Source organism: Ostrinia furnacalis, unplaced genomic scaffold (genome assembly GCF_004193835.3).
Source record: "Ostrinia furnacalis isolate ACB-3 unplaced genomic scaffold, ASM419383v2 OfSCF7348, whole genome shotgun sequence".
NCBI classification, from domain to species: Eukaryota; Metazoa; Arthropoda; class Insecta; order Lepidoptera; family Crambidae; genus Ostrinia; species Ostrinia furnacalis.
This window is the reverse complement of record NW_021137587.1, coordinates 466,528-482,892: the sequence shown is the minus strand read 5'-3', so window position 1 is coordinate 482,892 and position 16,365 is coordinate 466,528. Positions and strand designations below refer to the sequence as shown.

Genomic DNA, 16,365 nt, shown 5'->3' with positions numbered 1-16,365 from the left:
ATCGTTCAACTATATGGTTTCCAACATGGCAAAAATCTGAACCAGCGATCCGGTATTGACGGTGGCGCCCCACTGTCAATGTCATCGACAGGACAGTCCAGTATTTTGGAACTATACGTGTGATCAAGGCTTTAGGGCCTTGTCACACTGGCGGATTACAAGCGGTTTCAAAGCGGAGGAGACGCTTCGTTTTGTAACCGTTTGTAATCCGCCAGTGTGGCAGCTCACTAACAGTGTAGCCAGTAGCAGTATCAAGCGCTAGCGCGTGCCTATGACTTAAAAGGTCACTTCACAAAATAGAAGCCGCGCGCGCGGCAGGCTCTAATACTTTCCCTCTCGCACATCAACTATCTGTCTCGCTCACACCCGTTACTATTGCGCCGCGCGCCCGAAGTCCCGTAGCCGTGCAGCCAAGTCCCTGCGGCTAACTAAGCGTCGCTAACTACGGCAAATAAGCGTCTACACCTACGCTACGCCGCAGTGGGCAGTGCCGCTAATTCTTCCGAGATGTAGCTGTCACTGTTATTTTGACGTTACATCCCTACCTTCTACAACGTGATCAAAGTATAAACTTATATCCCTTTGTCCTACAGGTGTGCCAAAAGAGAAGATCTGCGACGAGTCGCCCATCGAGGTGACGGTGGAGCCGGTGTCGCAGTGGGCGCTGCAGCGGCCGCCTGCTGCTCCTGATCTTTTAGCGCCGCTGCCACCTGCCAATCCTTTGTTGAGGCACCTCCACCTGGCTGCCACGGTAAGCTGTCACTTGGCACCGCAAGCGTGCCACGAGATCTGCGACGAGTCGCCATTGAGGTGACGGTGGAGCCGGTGTCGCAGTGGCTTTGTTGAGGCACCTCCACCTGGCTGCCACGGTAAGCTATCACTTGGTAGGCTACAGGAGAGGATTTGTGAAGGGTTGGGTTGCTGTCGAGTCGAGTTTGCGTCGAGGTGACGGTGGAGCCGGTATCGCAGTGGCTTTGTTGAGGCATCTCCACCTGGCTGCCACGGTAAGCTATCACTTGGTACGCTACAGGAGAGGATTTGTGAAGGGTTGGGTTGCTGTTGAGTCGAGTTTGCGTCGAGGTGACGGTGGAGCCGGTGTCGCAGTGGCTTTGTTGAGGCATCTCCACCTGGCTGCCACGGTAAGCTGTCACTTGGCACCGCAGGCGTGCCATAGATCTGCGACGAGTCGCCCATCGAGGTGACGGTGGAGCCGGTGTCGCAGTGGCTTTGTTGAGGCACCTCCACCTTGCTGCCACGGTAAGCTGTCACTTGGTACGCTACAGGAGAGGATTTGTGAAGGGTTGGGTTGCTGTTGAGTCGAGTTTGCGTCGAGGTGACGGTGGAGCCGATGTCGCAGTGGGCGCTGCAGCGGCCACCCGCCGCTCCTGATCTTTTAGCGCCGCTGCCACCTGCCAATCCTTTGCTGAGGCACCTCCACCTGGCTGCCACGGTAAGCTATCATCATCGTCATCATTTAGCCACAGGAGATCCACTGCCGAACATAGACCTCTTCCAATGATTTCCATATAGCTATTTCATAAGACATTCCACAACGGCAAGCTAAACTCCCATTTAAGAGGCCATTGAGTGGGTCACTGGTAATTCAACAAGCCCGCAGAGCCCTTGACCCCTCTCACTGTCGTTATTAAAGACACTAGCGCGAAAACATGCGGCCGTTGGCTCGAGCACGCTCGGTTCACCACGTGGAGGTCCGTAACCATCGCAGCGTCGGCTCCAACAGCAAAATGGGCGTGGCTTAAAAATAATCGTGATCGAATTTTCTTGCAACATTTTCCTGTTTTTATACAACGCGTTCTTTTTGTTTTCCTGGAACTCTAGGGCAATAATAAGACCACTTCAAAGAATAGAATGGCATTACATTTTTTGTAAAATTCAACAATTTTTTTCGACTTATTTTTTCATACGAAATTATTTAAAAACTTAATTTTTCACTGAAATAATTCATAATTTACATAAACTTATCAATAAAAAGTCTGCACAAAAAGACTAGGTGATAATTTTGAAAAAAAAAAAAAATATATATACTAGATTGATGATACTATAATCTAAATCAACTAGGTATAGATACCTAGTTCTAAAAGATCTTCTAAATCTAGAATCCACAATACCTATCTTAAAAAATATGCTTTTAAAAACACATATTCCTAAGACTCTTTTAACTAGTTTTTATTTATAGAATATACAGGGTGTTAGGTATATGGGTATATGAGCCGACACTAGCCCATGTTAACATGGGCTAGTGTCGGCTTATATACCCATTTACCTAACATCCTGTATACCCCTAAAATTTCCGAAAAACAAAATAAATGGAACACGTTGTATTTTACTTCTATTTTCTTACATCATATTATTCCATTTGACGCGCAACTTTGATCTGTCCAACAGAAATGCGGCGACGTATGCATGAGCGAGGAAGAGCGCTGGCTCTCGCAAGTGGAAATCGTGACGCACGCCGGTCCGCACCGCCGGCTGTGGATGGGCCCGCAGTTCGTCTTCAAGACCTACAACTGCACCGGGTTAGTCTTGCTTTACTATTTTACTTTTATATGCTTCAATAGTATGTAGACTCCTTTTAGCAGGCTGCTCACTAACATTTCGGAGCAATAAAAAATAGGTGGAACGGAGTGCAGACGAAAGGAGATATGCGACGTAGCTGGCAGGCTATTTCCACCAAAGCGGAGCGGAGACGAGACATGTATGAGTTGTGCGTAGTTGTTAGCTTTTAGTCTATTGCTGTCTATGAAAGGAAAACACCGCCGTTGTCAAATTCTATAGAAAAATGAGTTCGCGCGTCACTTTTCTTCGCGCGATCCATTTCCACCGAAGCAGAGTGGAGTGGATGTGTGGAAAAAATGATTAATCTGATTGGTTATTCAAAACATATATTATTATCTGCTCCGCTCACTGGACTCAGGTGTCATTTCATCCGAATAAATCTCATCCGCGGATGAGTTGTCTCCCTTTCAAGTTAGGTGTCGAATCATCCGCAAAATTNACAGTATGATGAGAAAATTGCAGTAACGTCATTTAGAGATATAAACAGAAATTCGTTGCAGGAGCGTTTTAGCGGGTTTTGAAACTAGACGACTCAATTATCAAAATCTTCGCATCAAACGTCACCGTTTCTAACTTGGAAGTGTCGCCTCATCCGAAATATATTAATTAAATTAAATTAGATCTATCTTCCATGTTAGAAACGATGATGTTTCATCCGAAGATCAATATTTTGCAGATGATTCGACACCTAACAAATTTGAAAGGGAGACAACTCATCCGCGGATCAGATTTTCTCGGATGAAATGTCAGCCAAGTCCTCACTGCAGTCACTGCTCCCTCCGGTCACGTCGCCCGCGGGCAATGTGCGTGCGTAGACAAGTGTATAGCCTGACCAGGAACATAAAAACTCTCGCCATGTTGCGGAAAACTAATGGTACTAATTTCTTTTAATGGCAACAGTAACTGAAAACTTCATTTACATGTCACCTTGCATGCATGTCAATAATCAAGCTGTCTATTGCTGTCAAAGTGTAAACAAACTTTATTTTAAATGTGTGCAATTGATTTTGTGAATTAAATTGCTAAAATCTTTTTATAGTCGTGAAAGAAAAGTGGTTCACAATGTGTTAAAGTATTTTTCGAAGATCAATATTAAGGGTTCGGACAATATTTTCATTGAATAATGTTTCCGACAAAGGTTGTCAAATTGACTGACATGTTTATCGTATAGTACAGTCCGCTATGAAAAATTAGCTGTGGTTTGTTTCAACTACCTATTTTAAAGTTTTTTTGTCACTTTCTAAGTGTTGAATTTATGGAATTGGGAAAGAAGTACCGAGTTTGAAGCATTCATGAGCAGACATTGCAGTTGAATATTCAAGTTCTGAATTTGATTATTGATGAATAATAAAATAAATCCTACTAGCTCGATTGATGGTTTCATTTAATTTTTTTTAGACCAGGTTACCTATAATAATATTTTTTCGTTAATTTATGAAAATATCAAATTAGCCCGTAATCCTGAATCCTGATACATAAAGTTAGCCTATTAATTTAACACAGGTACGACTGTACTCAGTGTTGCACTATCAAATGCAATTGACGCGCCTCTATGCCAGGGTTTTTATGTTCCTGGTCAGGCTATAATTATTGAGTTTTGTCGCCAGGTCCAACTCGTCTCTCTCTGAAGCGGAGACGGTGGAGGTGGAGACGACGGCGCCGCGCGGCGTGGCGCGCTCCAACCCCGTCAATATGCCGGGAGTGCGACCCATCGTGCCGGTGCTCATCGACTCCGGCTCTGCTAGTGAGTTATCTGGGGGCACGGCAGTGCCCCCACCAAGTCGAGCAAAAAAGCGGCACGGCCGTACCATCCTTTTCTCGAAGCAATTCAGGCCATTTTCGACTGCCTGTAACTTCGTTGTGGATAAAACTGGAAGGCTGAATTTTCATAAGCTATGCAGGCATTGTAAAGACACGGTATATTTAAAATTTCATTCAATTTGAACCAGTAGTTTACGAATTATAACGGTCAAAGTTACTTAATTTTGTCACTCACTGACTCACTGACTGACTCACCGATCATCAAAATTCTAAGGCACTTCTAGCAGACCTAGAAGCTTCAAATTTGGAATATAAGTAGTGTTCGGTGTACGAACAAGAAAAAGCTAAAATATTTGGGGGCACGGTAGTGCAACCGCCAAGTCGAGTAAAATTTTTCAATTTCGGTCCAGTTTTCTAGATACATAACTGCTGTCTACAAAATACAAAAAGAAATGAGATCCCATCAAAAACAATACTTGTCAAAAAAACCAAGTCTCGCAACTCAGTTGTTCTACGGTAAAAAGTTGTGAGATCCATGTAATACCAAGTCCAGGCCAGGAAATCTTTAACGTTTTACATAAATATATTGACTTGGCCATCGCATGAAAACACGTGTAAATTAAATTATTTAGTATTTAGTTTCCACAAAGACCGGTCCTGCGCCGCTTGCATCCAGGTACCTCCCGCGACCTTCACCAGATCGTCGGTCCACCTAGTGGGAGGCCTGCCCACGCTACGTCTTCCGGCTCGTGGTCGCCACTCAAGAACTTTCCTGCCCCAGCGGCCATCAGCTCTTCGAGCTATGTGCCCCGCCCACTGCCACTTGATTTTAGCGATTCTGCGGGCTATGCCAGTCACTTTGGTTCTCCTGCGGATCTCCTTATTTCTGATTCGAAACTCCGAGCATAGCACGCTCCATCGCTCTTTGGGTGACCTTGAGCCTTCTTATGAGGCCCATAGTAAGCCTTTTGTAAATAGTATTAATTATTTTTTATTTGTTTTATTTATTAATATTTATACACAAATTATTTCTGCTTAAGAAACATCATTTACTGTTTTCGCATGTAATATACAAATGATAAAAAGAGAGAATTGAGACCTATCCATTATGCAGTCGAACCAAGATTTAGAAAATGTTTCCTTATGCGATGCAATTGCCTCCCTGACTCTTCTGGCCAGAGCGTAGGGAGTTTAAATCCTCCCGTACTGTTTTATCAGCACTACTGGAAAAAAGTCTTACCATTCGCTAGTAGCACAGCTAGTAGCTACAGTGATGCTAGCTGATGAACACTGAAACATAAGACTATTACATTTACATTTGCGCCACTGTCGTGTAAGCTCCAGTGAGTTAACTGTATATCACTCAATGAGACACTTTTATGATGCAGGTTCTGTTTTTCGAAAAAAAAAAGCCAAACTTTGTTACATAATTTAAAATTATTTTTTAAATCGATCGAAGGTTCTGGAATGGAGGCGGCGTACCGGAAAACGCAGCGTGGGACGTCCACCTACAAGGTGGACCGACGACATCGTAAAGGTAGCAGGGAAGCGCTGGACGCAGGCCGCTACCAATCGATCAACATGGAAAGCATTGGGGGAGGCCTATGTGGCTGAAATGATGATGATGATGAAATCGATTGTGAATAGAGTTATATTCCCGATACTAGTCTGTGGCCTTCCCCTTCTAACCGATGTACCTTTCTCCCAGGTTCAGTAGAACACTCCCCATCCGACGGGTTCCGTCGCAAGTCGCTGCTGGCGGACGCGGGCCGAGCACCCTCCCTATGCGACGTACAACTTAAGGAGGACCTCGCTGAAGCCATGAAGGAGGATCACGGTGAGTGCGCCATTTTGAACTTTATTTATATAGGGTTAGGTTCAAAATCAATTGGGAATTGGGTAGTTGAAACAAAGGGTCACGAATTGTTAATTGGATTTTAGACTTTATTGCCTGGTGTAAAGTTTCATGAAGAAGAACCATCGCCAGTGCAGCCTAAGCTGCTGATGGTACTGCGATAAAAATAATGAATTTACCTATTCCATTTTTAACTCTATTACTTTGTTTTAACGTTCATGAAAGAGAACCACGAACACCTTTGTGTACAGTTGTCAGAAGTTATGAATTTGCACATTGGATTTTGGACTTTATTGCTTTAAGAAAGGTTCATGAGAAGAAAATTTAGAAGGATCACAGTGCACTTTGTGTTCATGATAGATTTTATAAAATTTCCTTCATTCGATTTTGGATTCTATTGCTTTATTTATTTATTTATTTATTTTATTTGGTTTACCAGAAATTGTTACATTGATGCTTACACAGTATACATACAGCCATAGTGGATTACCACTATGGCTGTATGTATATTAATAACTTAATGCACAATTAATTTAAGGTAAACACCGCACTATGGTTCATAATAAAGCAGAACCATGGTAGATATCCTTTGAGTATTGTATTGTCAATAAAAGTTTTGAATTTGCCTATTAGATTTTAGACTATTGATTTAGATAGATTCTTCGCATATGAATACTTTAACTAAGTATCTGGCCAAAATTAATTTTTTGAGGTACATTTTGTCACTGTATAATTGTACATTTTGTGTTTGATATTTTAATTCCAAGTCGCTTGTTTAAAAAAAATGCTTGCTTTTAATGATAAAGACGGTTTAACAACAAGTTTTGATTTGAGCTGAAACTGTTGAAATAAGATGCTTTTAAATATACAGCAAGATGATTTTAAACTTTTAATAATCTTCTTGTTTAATGCAGGTTCGAATCCTGCAATATACTGCAATAACATTTGTTTGTTGCGTTGTCTATTACATATTTACGAGTATCTTACAAAATAATTATTTTGTTTATGTTTAAAAAAATGTGATTGTATTTGGGCCGTTTTAAGCTCTACAATCTTTAAAAAAATCATCCATATTTTATTAATCCGTGAGACTAAAAAATCAATGTATGTTTCGGTTTCGTTAATTTTTTATCGGTTTTTTAACGCGGTAGTGAAAATACTTGCGACACAGTTTCGATACAGTGTTCAAGTAGTGAATGAATGAGTGAACTGAAGCAAGCGAATGAGTGAACGCAAGAGGCGAAGACGCGGCGAGCGGCGGCTGAACGAAGCCGAAGGCATCCATCACACCGGCGCCGTCGCGGGTTCATTCTCATACTTATAACAAAATCCTCGATTCTTGTATGAAGATATGAATTTGCGGATCGCTAATTAATAATTAACAAGTGAGATAAGATGCCAAGGCTTTTGTTATCTTCATACAAGAAGTCAAGGATGAGACGCACTCACACAGAAATATGTATAAACATTATGGCACTTAGTTTAGACATGGCATTTTTTCAGGCATCATAAGCTCATACTTTGACGCAACCCTTGACACGCTCGTATCAATGCCGGTCAATGGTATGTTAAGAGTAAATTCAGAGTTGTTAAGAAAGTCGTATTAGCATGCACATAAATTCGCATCTAAATATGAGCTTGAAGCTTTGAAAACACGCCATGTTAAAGCCTGGTCCGTGAGCACGTAGAATCCCGTCCAATGACCCCAAGCTACCCATCCTTATCGCTCGTGCGTAATTACATTGCTGTCGCGACTGTGCGAAGCGCGCCTGCAGTGAGTGTGCGACCGCGACAGCAACATAATTACGTGCGAGCGACAAGGATGGGCAGCTTGGGGTCATTGGACGGGATTCTACGTGCTCACGGACCAGGCTTTAGTAGTCGCCCTAAAGTCGCGTCTCGTCTGTGTGAGTCGCGTCCAAAGACTCAGTTTGCAAGTCGAGATAGTCGCAGCGAGTTCGAGAATGACCCGCGGCTCGCCCGCTCTGCGCCTCGCACGCAATACGATCGAACTAATGGTTGCCTTCGGTTTCGTATAGGCTGGCTGACCGCCCGGCCGGAGGAGGCGCGGGGCGGGACGGGCGGGGGAGGCGGCGTGGCGCGCGCCGTGGACCCGCTCGGGACCGTGGTGCGCGCGCCCGATCCGCCCGCCGTCCGCGCGCCGTCCGATCCCGATGCGCACACGCGGGCCAACCGCGACGAGGCCACGTTCCGGCCGGTGGTGCGCGCGCCCGCCGCGCTGCCGCCGCCCGCGCTGCTGCTGCGCCCGCTGCCGCTGCCGGTCACCACCACCATACCGGTGGAGCCGCTAGAGCAGCCGCCCGAGCCGCGCCCGCAGCCCGCTCAAGACCTGCTCGCGCGCGTCGTCATCCCCGCCGCCCTCAGCGGCCGTCTGCCGCCCAGCCCGCCGCCCCCCGAAGGGGACGACCTCAGTTTTAAGCTCAGCGATCTCAGCTCGGACGACCGCCCGCCGCTCGACGACTGTCCCCCGCCTCTGAGACGAGAGATCGCCCCGGAACCTCTTCAGGTTCAGCACGCACGCAGCGCCACCCCCTCGAAAGTCGTCGCGGAACCGCCGCCGGTCCAGACCGCTCGACGGAGTCTGACCCCTTCGAGAGTCGTCTCGGAACAGCCCCCGATCCAGGCCGACGCTCGACGCAGCCCCACTCCCTTGAAGGTAGTCCAGGAACCCCCGTCGGTCCAAACGGAACAACAGAGCAGCCCTCCTCCTCCGGAAGTCATCCTGAAACCCCCCTCGGTCCAGGCCGATCGTCGACGTAGCCCGCCCTCCGCGGAGGTCGTCCCGGAAATTCCCCCGGTCCAGACAAATCGACGACGCCGAGAACCTAGAATCGCCCCGATCTGGCGCGACGAGGAGATCAAGACCGAGGACCAGGCTTGGGACATGCTCCTGACGGAACCCGAGAAACCGCCCCCTCCCCCCGTCGTTGAATCCTTGCCGGTGGAAAAGATTCCCGAAGACCCGAAGCCGAAGTCGAAAAGAAACCGTAAAGGTAAAAAAGCACAGGATGAGGTCCAGACGAAGGCTGAGGAGGACAGTTTTGTGGAAATACACGCGATCGAGGAGAAACCTCAGCCCTCCAGCGGAGACTTGGTGTCCATTTCGTCTCCGTTTGAGGACGTGGAGCCGTGTGGTTCCTACGTTGCCAAAAGTAAGAAAACATGCGCCTCCAAAAGTTTGACGCCCGATAAAACTGCGGTCGAGCCCCAAAAAAATGTAGCCGAAGCAAAAATTCAGGACGAGTTCGATCAGGACTTCGGTGTGTCTAAAAGCTTCAGTAAAATTGAGAGTAACCTGTGCGAGATGGAGTCGTGGGCCCAGTTGACGATGAAGCAGAAACCGTTGGATGTCATTAAAGAAAAATCTAAATCCAACACTATTGTCGTCACGCGTCCCGAGGAGGCGGAAGATGAATGTTTTAGTAAGTGTAAGGAATCACCCAAATCGAGGAAAAGCAAATCCTTGTCGCCTTATCTAGAGTGCCGTAAGTCGAACGAAAAGGTTCCGGAGACGGATGTGAAAGACGTATACGTTATCGACTCCACTAAAGAAGAGTTCCCCGATATTCAGATAACCAGAGGTACAAAGTCGCGTAAGAAGTCTCCCCAACCTATTGAAACGAAGACCGAGGAAAAACCTGTCTTCGTGGAAAAACCCGCTGCAGTCGTCGAGAAACCTATTAAATCGTGGAGCTCCATAGCCGCTTCCAAAAGTACTAAGAAGTCTGACGACTTCGAATTGACAGCTGAACTTGTGGATGCGAAAATTGAAAAGACTAATGTAGATGATAAAAAATTAGAGAGAGATAAGTTGAGCGAATTTAGTGATATTGTGTGTATGAGAGGTGACAAAGAGTCTTCCAAAGAGGTGTCATTGCACGAGAAGTTGTACGAGTTGTGTAAGAGGACGGACATCGTGGTGGCTGAGTGCGACACTCCGGCCGAGCTGCACTTCGTGGAGGAGCACCACGCCGTGCTTCACGACCTGCCTCCGCTGGAGCCCTTGGACTTCGCCCTCGACGACTTCAAACTAGAAGTCATGCGCGACAGCCTGCTAGAAGTCAACGAAGCCAAGCTCACCAGCCCGATCTGCAAAATCAACATCGATGACATACTTTCGTCGATCAAAGAGACCACCAGCAAGGTGATCGAATCCAGCACCTTCAACCTGATAGACCTAGAAAAGGTTCCAGCGAGGAAGGAGAAAGGGTTCAGTGTGATCGAGGGCCATAAAATAACGAGCCAAGAGATCAAGATCGACGATGAGCTCAAAGCGGATGACAGGGAGGCAGAGATTATGGAGAAGTCCTCGGACGATGACAACACGTCCCCCGTGGTGTCCACTGACAGCGACAAGGAAGACAAGAAGATGAGTGCGTCTAATAAAACTACACTGCCATCGACTAAGAAAGTAGCTAAAGCTAAGAATTCGCGCCGAAAGAAGAAGTAATTAATATCGGAAAAATGTGTTCAAAAATAATTTTACTTATTAAATGTTTCATATGTTGCTATGTTATTCGAAACGATCGTGATTAGCTATAAAATATTTGCTGCTATTATTATTATTATTTAGTTAGTACTGCAATTATAAATTGAAATGCACATGTAAAAGACAAAAAAAAATTAAATAAGTTGGATTGTGAAAGATTTGTTGCTTTGAGCCTAAATTCGTGAGGTGAAATATTAACAAGTCTTTTTAATACTTCAAATTTTGACAAGTTAGTGGTATTAATTCTGTCTTAGAGAAAAAAAAACATAAAAATATAAAAACTTAGTAAAATAACAAAAATAATTTCGGTTTACATATTTTGTGATGATATTGAATAAAAGGTACAAAAATATTCGTACATATTGTAAAAAAAAGAAAAAGTCGAAGTACCATCACAAAATATGTGAGGCTTTCGTTCATCAGTGCTCTATAGTACTTATCTTTATTTAGTTACAATTCGTATTTAGTTTAGTAGTAACACTACGGCCAACCATACGCACTTTAGTTTTGCGACGCAGCTTCCTGGCCAGTAATATTATAATCTATCAATACCTCAAGCGTTATGTAAGCTAAGTTGTAGACAATATTACTGTGGCAATAGAATCTCCTAATATATTATAATTTAATTAATAATTAAAATCATAGCTTCAATTTCTAATTTAATTTCTAATGAAACATCATTTGACTAGATGTTTTCTCTCTTTCATAGTTTCTTAATTAATTAATTAGCAATAAAATTAAAAAACTAACCACTGACTTTGAAAATAGCTTTGAAGTCTCATACAAATGAGAAATAACTTTGTATTCGGTGAGCAATGATGAGCATTTTATCAGAAACTGAATTTGATGTAACTACAATGTTACAAAAAAAAAATCATTCAAGGGAATTCTTTCGCGTATCCATTAGTGCTGTTTTAAAATGCTCGTCAAAGCAAGGGAAAGTTGCAACATTAAAAAAAACATTGACGTAGGAAACAATTTGGTTTACAATTAATTTGGCAAATATTTTACTATAAGTTAAAATATATTTTATCACCGGTTAATGTATTATATGTACAATACTCACATTGACAGCGATTTAATTTATTAAGCTTATATCGCAACGCATTGGCTTGGCGTTGCATTTGCCTTCACGTGACCCTGCAATCACTCCATAAATATGATTGAAAATTTCCAATAACATCTTATTTCTATTGACCTTAAAAGAAAGAAAATGATAACACACTGGTAGTTTGTACATTACGTTGCATTCGAAATATTTCTCGGCAATTTTTCCGATATTACTTAAAATCTTAACGAATTCCACAAAAACCGTTATGAGGTTAAAGATGACTCCCTAAAATGCTGTTCATAACTTCAGTATTATGTTATTTTAATAGTTAAATATTGGTGAATGCTGAATTCGACATAGTCGCCGGTATGTAATACCTTCTTTGATCCTCGGCTGTCGTATGTACAAATAACAACTATGTAATGTTATTAACAAGTATTATTTTAAGTGGTATGAATTATAATAATTATTTTAGTTGTAATTGTGTTGAATCATGACAAATCTTTATTTTTTCTATGTAATTTACAATATGTACTTCAAGTTTATTCACAATAAACTGTGTAGGAAAATGGTTACGTTGGTGCATAATATTTATTAACTTTTTATTTTGGTGATAATTAGGTAGTTTATTTATTGACTATAAAACATACATTGTATGTAAGTACATACATTTTATACTAAGACAAATAATAATTTATTATTATATTCGAAGAAGTTGTTAACCTCGAACCAGATTCGGCTTTATTATTATTATTTTTGGGACTATAATTGTTTGGGCTTAATTTTTTAATTGTTATATGTATTTCCACTATACAAAGCTACTGAAGTCGCTGAAGTATTTTAAAAAGCAATATGAATTTAATGAGGTTTTCGTATAATTTTTGCAAATGTATTGATAATTTACTCGAAAAAACTGTACAGTAACCCTCCGGGTTTTGTTCGTCAACGGACATTTTAAGTGATTGTCTTATTAACTTAAGTATACACGATCGACAATGCCCCATAACATTTGTTTCATGTTCATAAAATTGTTAAGTGCCTACTCATATCGAGATCAAGTAAAAAGTATAAGTGCATTACAAAAAACACACTGTCATTACAATTAATAATCGTCAAATAATAATAACTCATATCATAAATTAGATTACATTTGGTGTATTAGAAGCGATAAAATTTAAGGAAGTTAACAAACACTTTGGACTCACTCGAAACCAAAAAGTAGAGTATGTGATTTTACATAATCTTTTGATCTCCACATTCGGGAATGCATGGGCTTTCTTCGCGTAGTTATGAGGTTGTTCTTGCTTCGGCCGGCGCATCGTTTCGGAGGCTTTCGGCGTCGAATGACAAGAGTCCACAACGGTTTTTAGGATAGATCAATTGACTGCACCAAACTAAAGCTATATTGAAAGGTTCTATAGATGTTTTAACGTAACATTCTTTACAATTAGAGTTAAAATGGCGAAATTGTAATGTTCAATTAAGTAATTTTAAAAAGCAATTTGATTAATTGTAGCTTATACACGACTGAAATTAGTTTATGTGATAAAGGCGAGTGCACACTTATACTTAACATAAAATCTTTTCGAGTATTGTTGCCTTCATTATTCGTGTGCCTCACCTTTAATGTGTTATCCCTAAAGCGCAGTAGTTAATTATCGTAGTAATTCAGTGACCTCGAATACCCACGAACTCAGGGCGCTTCCATTTAAGATCTCATGTTGTGACTTATTTCTATTTGAGCCCTGAGTTAACATGACGTAAAGTAGTAATAAACTTTATTAAAATTAATGTCAAATTTTTAAGTACTTAGTTGTGTCTTTGAAATTACTTTTTCGTGTAAAATTTACTTTTTCTCAGTACAAATTGTTTTAAATTGTTTTGTGTCTATAATGTGAAAAAGTGTAAACTCTTTGCAAAATTCGACTAGAAACAATTCGTTTCTTCTTTTAGAAAGGCACTACACTAACTTTAGTTTTTATAGAGCATAGATTCTTTTATTGACATTTATAAAAACTGAAGATAGATCGATTCACATGTTCACAATCTCCAGTTAGTTTATCTTTTACCATCCTTAGCGAATGAAACTACTAAACTAAGTTTTATCCTTATATTTTCGCCAAATTTGAGTAGTCAACAATGAAATTGTCTATGGATGCCACGTTTGGTAGTTTTGTTCTACCAAGGATTAAAGATAAACTGACTGAGAAATAGTGATAATGTGAAATCGAGTCTACACATTTTTGAAGAGTTGTAACTCATTAATTTCCTTATTATAGTCTTAGTTATTAAAACATTTGTACGCTTTTAAGATCTATCTTTTAGAAACCGTTTGTGTAATTTTAACAATTTGAATGGTGTTATCGAATTTATGTCGGTAGGTTAGTGAGCGTGTATCAAAATTTAAGATAAAATTTAATAATTCGGCTGCCTTGTCTCCGTACGGTTTTGTTGATAATGTTATGGAGTGTTTAAAATCATAATAGCAAGTAACAATAAAATGAGAATTCAAAAAACCAATGATGTCTTTTCATTTATGAACCTACACGCGATCACAACAGGAAAATTATATGACGTGACGTCACAAAAACACCTTCCCGTGCCGCTAACATACGCTAGACCGGTAATATAATTTTGTTAATTTGTGATACTATGAAAATAATAAATGAATGCATCAGAGCATCGCTATTGAGACATAGTTGGTTGCATCGCTTGGTTTAAAGCCTGGTCGCCGAGCACGTATAATTTCGTCCAATGACCCCAAGCTGCCTATCCTTATCGCTCGTGCGTAATTATATTGCTGTCGCGTCTGTGCGACGGGCGGCAGCAGCGAGTGTGCGAGCGCGACAGTAATAAATATAGTTACGCGCGAGTGATAAGGATGGGTAGCTTGGGGTCTTTGGACGAAATCCTACGTGCTCGGCGACCAGACTATATTCAAATTCAATTTTTTTATTGCATATTAAGGCTTGGTTGCACCATCTTACTTTAACTTTGACAAACGTCAAAAATCTGTCGAACTCCATACAAAAAGCACCGGTTATCGTCATAGTTACTGTCAAAGAATAATGGTGCAACCCACCCTAAGTGTTTACAATTATTATTGTGTCTTATAGGTAATCATCTTTTTCCTACTTGTGTAACACAATAGAATTTGACCTTTCCGACCTTCAAAATAACGCTCAAACGTTTTCAACTTTGCAGCGATAACGTCGAGCGTTCGTTACGAGGCGGAGCCCGAAGAGCTGAGCTCGAGCAGCTTCAGCTCGGCCTCGCGCGCGTCGCTCGACCCGCCCTCCTCGCCCACGCCCTCCTGCGGCGCCGACAACCTGCTGCACTTCCCGGGCGACTCCAGCAGCTCCGTGTAACATACGGCCTTGCGCCGCCGGCATAAGGTCTACGATCGCGCGCCCGCGGCTGACGAGTAATTTGAATCCGGCTGGCACGTGCAATATCCCCATACGGCCCTGCGCCGCCGGCTTAGGGTCTACGATCGCGCGCCCGCGGCCGACGACTGCTGATGACACTCCAGCAGCTCCGTGTAACATACGGCCTTGCGCCGCCGGCATAGGGTCCACGATCGCGCGCCCGCGGCTGACGAGTGATTTGAATCAGATGTTACGCCGTCGGCCCAAGGTCTACACTAGCTTTGAATCCAGCAGATCCTTTACGGCCCTGCGCCGACGGCTTAGGGTCCAAGATCGTGCGCCAGCGGCTGACGAGTGATTTGAATCTTGCACGCAATATCAGATGTTACGCCGCCGTCCCAAGGTCTACGATCGCTTTGAATCCAGCAGATCCTTTACGGCCCTGCGCCGCTGGCATAAGGTCCACGATCGCGTGCCCGCTTCCAACGAGTGCTGATGGTACTCCAGCAGATATGAGCAATATACGATCTTTGCCGTCGGCCCCAAGGTCCACACACAGAGCCCGCGGCTGACAAGTTCTGATGAAACTCCACCAGCAATATACGATATTATGCCGCCGGTCCAAGTTCTACAATTTCATGCCTGTCCCTGACAAGTGTTCGTTTGAATCCAGCAGATCCTTAAAACATACGCCCTTGCGCCACCGGCTTAAGGTTCTCTCCGCGGCTATAGACAAATGCTGATGTGATCCCAGCAGATACGAGCAATATACGATCTTTTGCCGTTGGCCCAAGGTCCACATTTACGCTCGTCCCTGACAAGTGTTTATCTGAATCCATAGGATCCGTGTATGTAACGCACGGTCCTACGTCTCAGGTCCAATGATAAATACCCCCGAAAATAGTTTTGATTTCATTACAACAGAGTACACGAATGCCGCCGGCCTAAAGTCTGATCAGAACATCCTGAAAGTGTCAAACTTCAGTGGGCTGCGTGGATAACACACAACTTGTGTCACACGCTGTCTTTACTTGTATGACACAAAGTTAAAATCTGTTTACTGTAGTCGTTAAGTGAAATTAAAAAATGTGATGAAAACGGACGTTCTTATGGATATTGGTAAATTAAGTAAAATAAGAGATAGTTTTGCATGATATTTTAAATTTTCTCCGATTGATTAATACACGTTTTATTTATGTTATGACAGAAATCATGTTTTAAAATTATTAATAAATTATAGATG

General features: G+C 42.6%; 1 protein-coding gene across 3 annotated transcripts in view; it reads left to right on the top strand.

The window, feature by feature from the left end:
* The window catches only part of LOC114364067 (uncharacterized), a 28,438-nt gene extending 15,203 nt beyond the window's left edge, over nucleotides 1-13,235 (top strand). For all 3 annotated transcript variants that reach the window (XM_028320055.1, XM_028320054.1, XM_028320056.1), the window contains 5 exons: nucleotides 594-751; nucleotides 2,407-2,537; nucleotides 4,185-4,321; nucleotides 6,047-6,175; nucleotides 8,233-13,235. In XM_028320055.1, coding sequence (XP_028175856.1) covers nucleotides 594-751; nucleotides 2,407-2,537; nucleotides 4,185-4,321; nucleotides 6,047-6,175; nucleotides 8,233-10,664 — 2,987 coding nt within the window. In that variant the 3' untranslated portion in view covers nucleotides 10,665-13,235. The remainder of the gene's footprint in view (nucleotides 1-593; nucleotides 752-2,406; nucleotides 2,538-4,184; nucleotides 4,322-6,046; nucleotides 6,176-8,232) is intronic.
* Nucleotides 13,236-16,365: the final 3,130 nt, after the last annotated feature.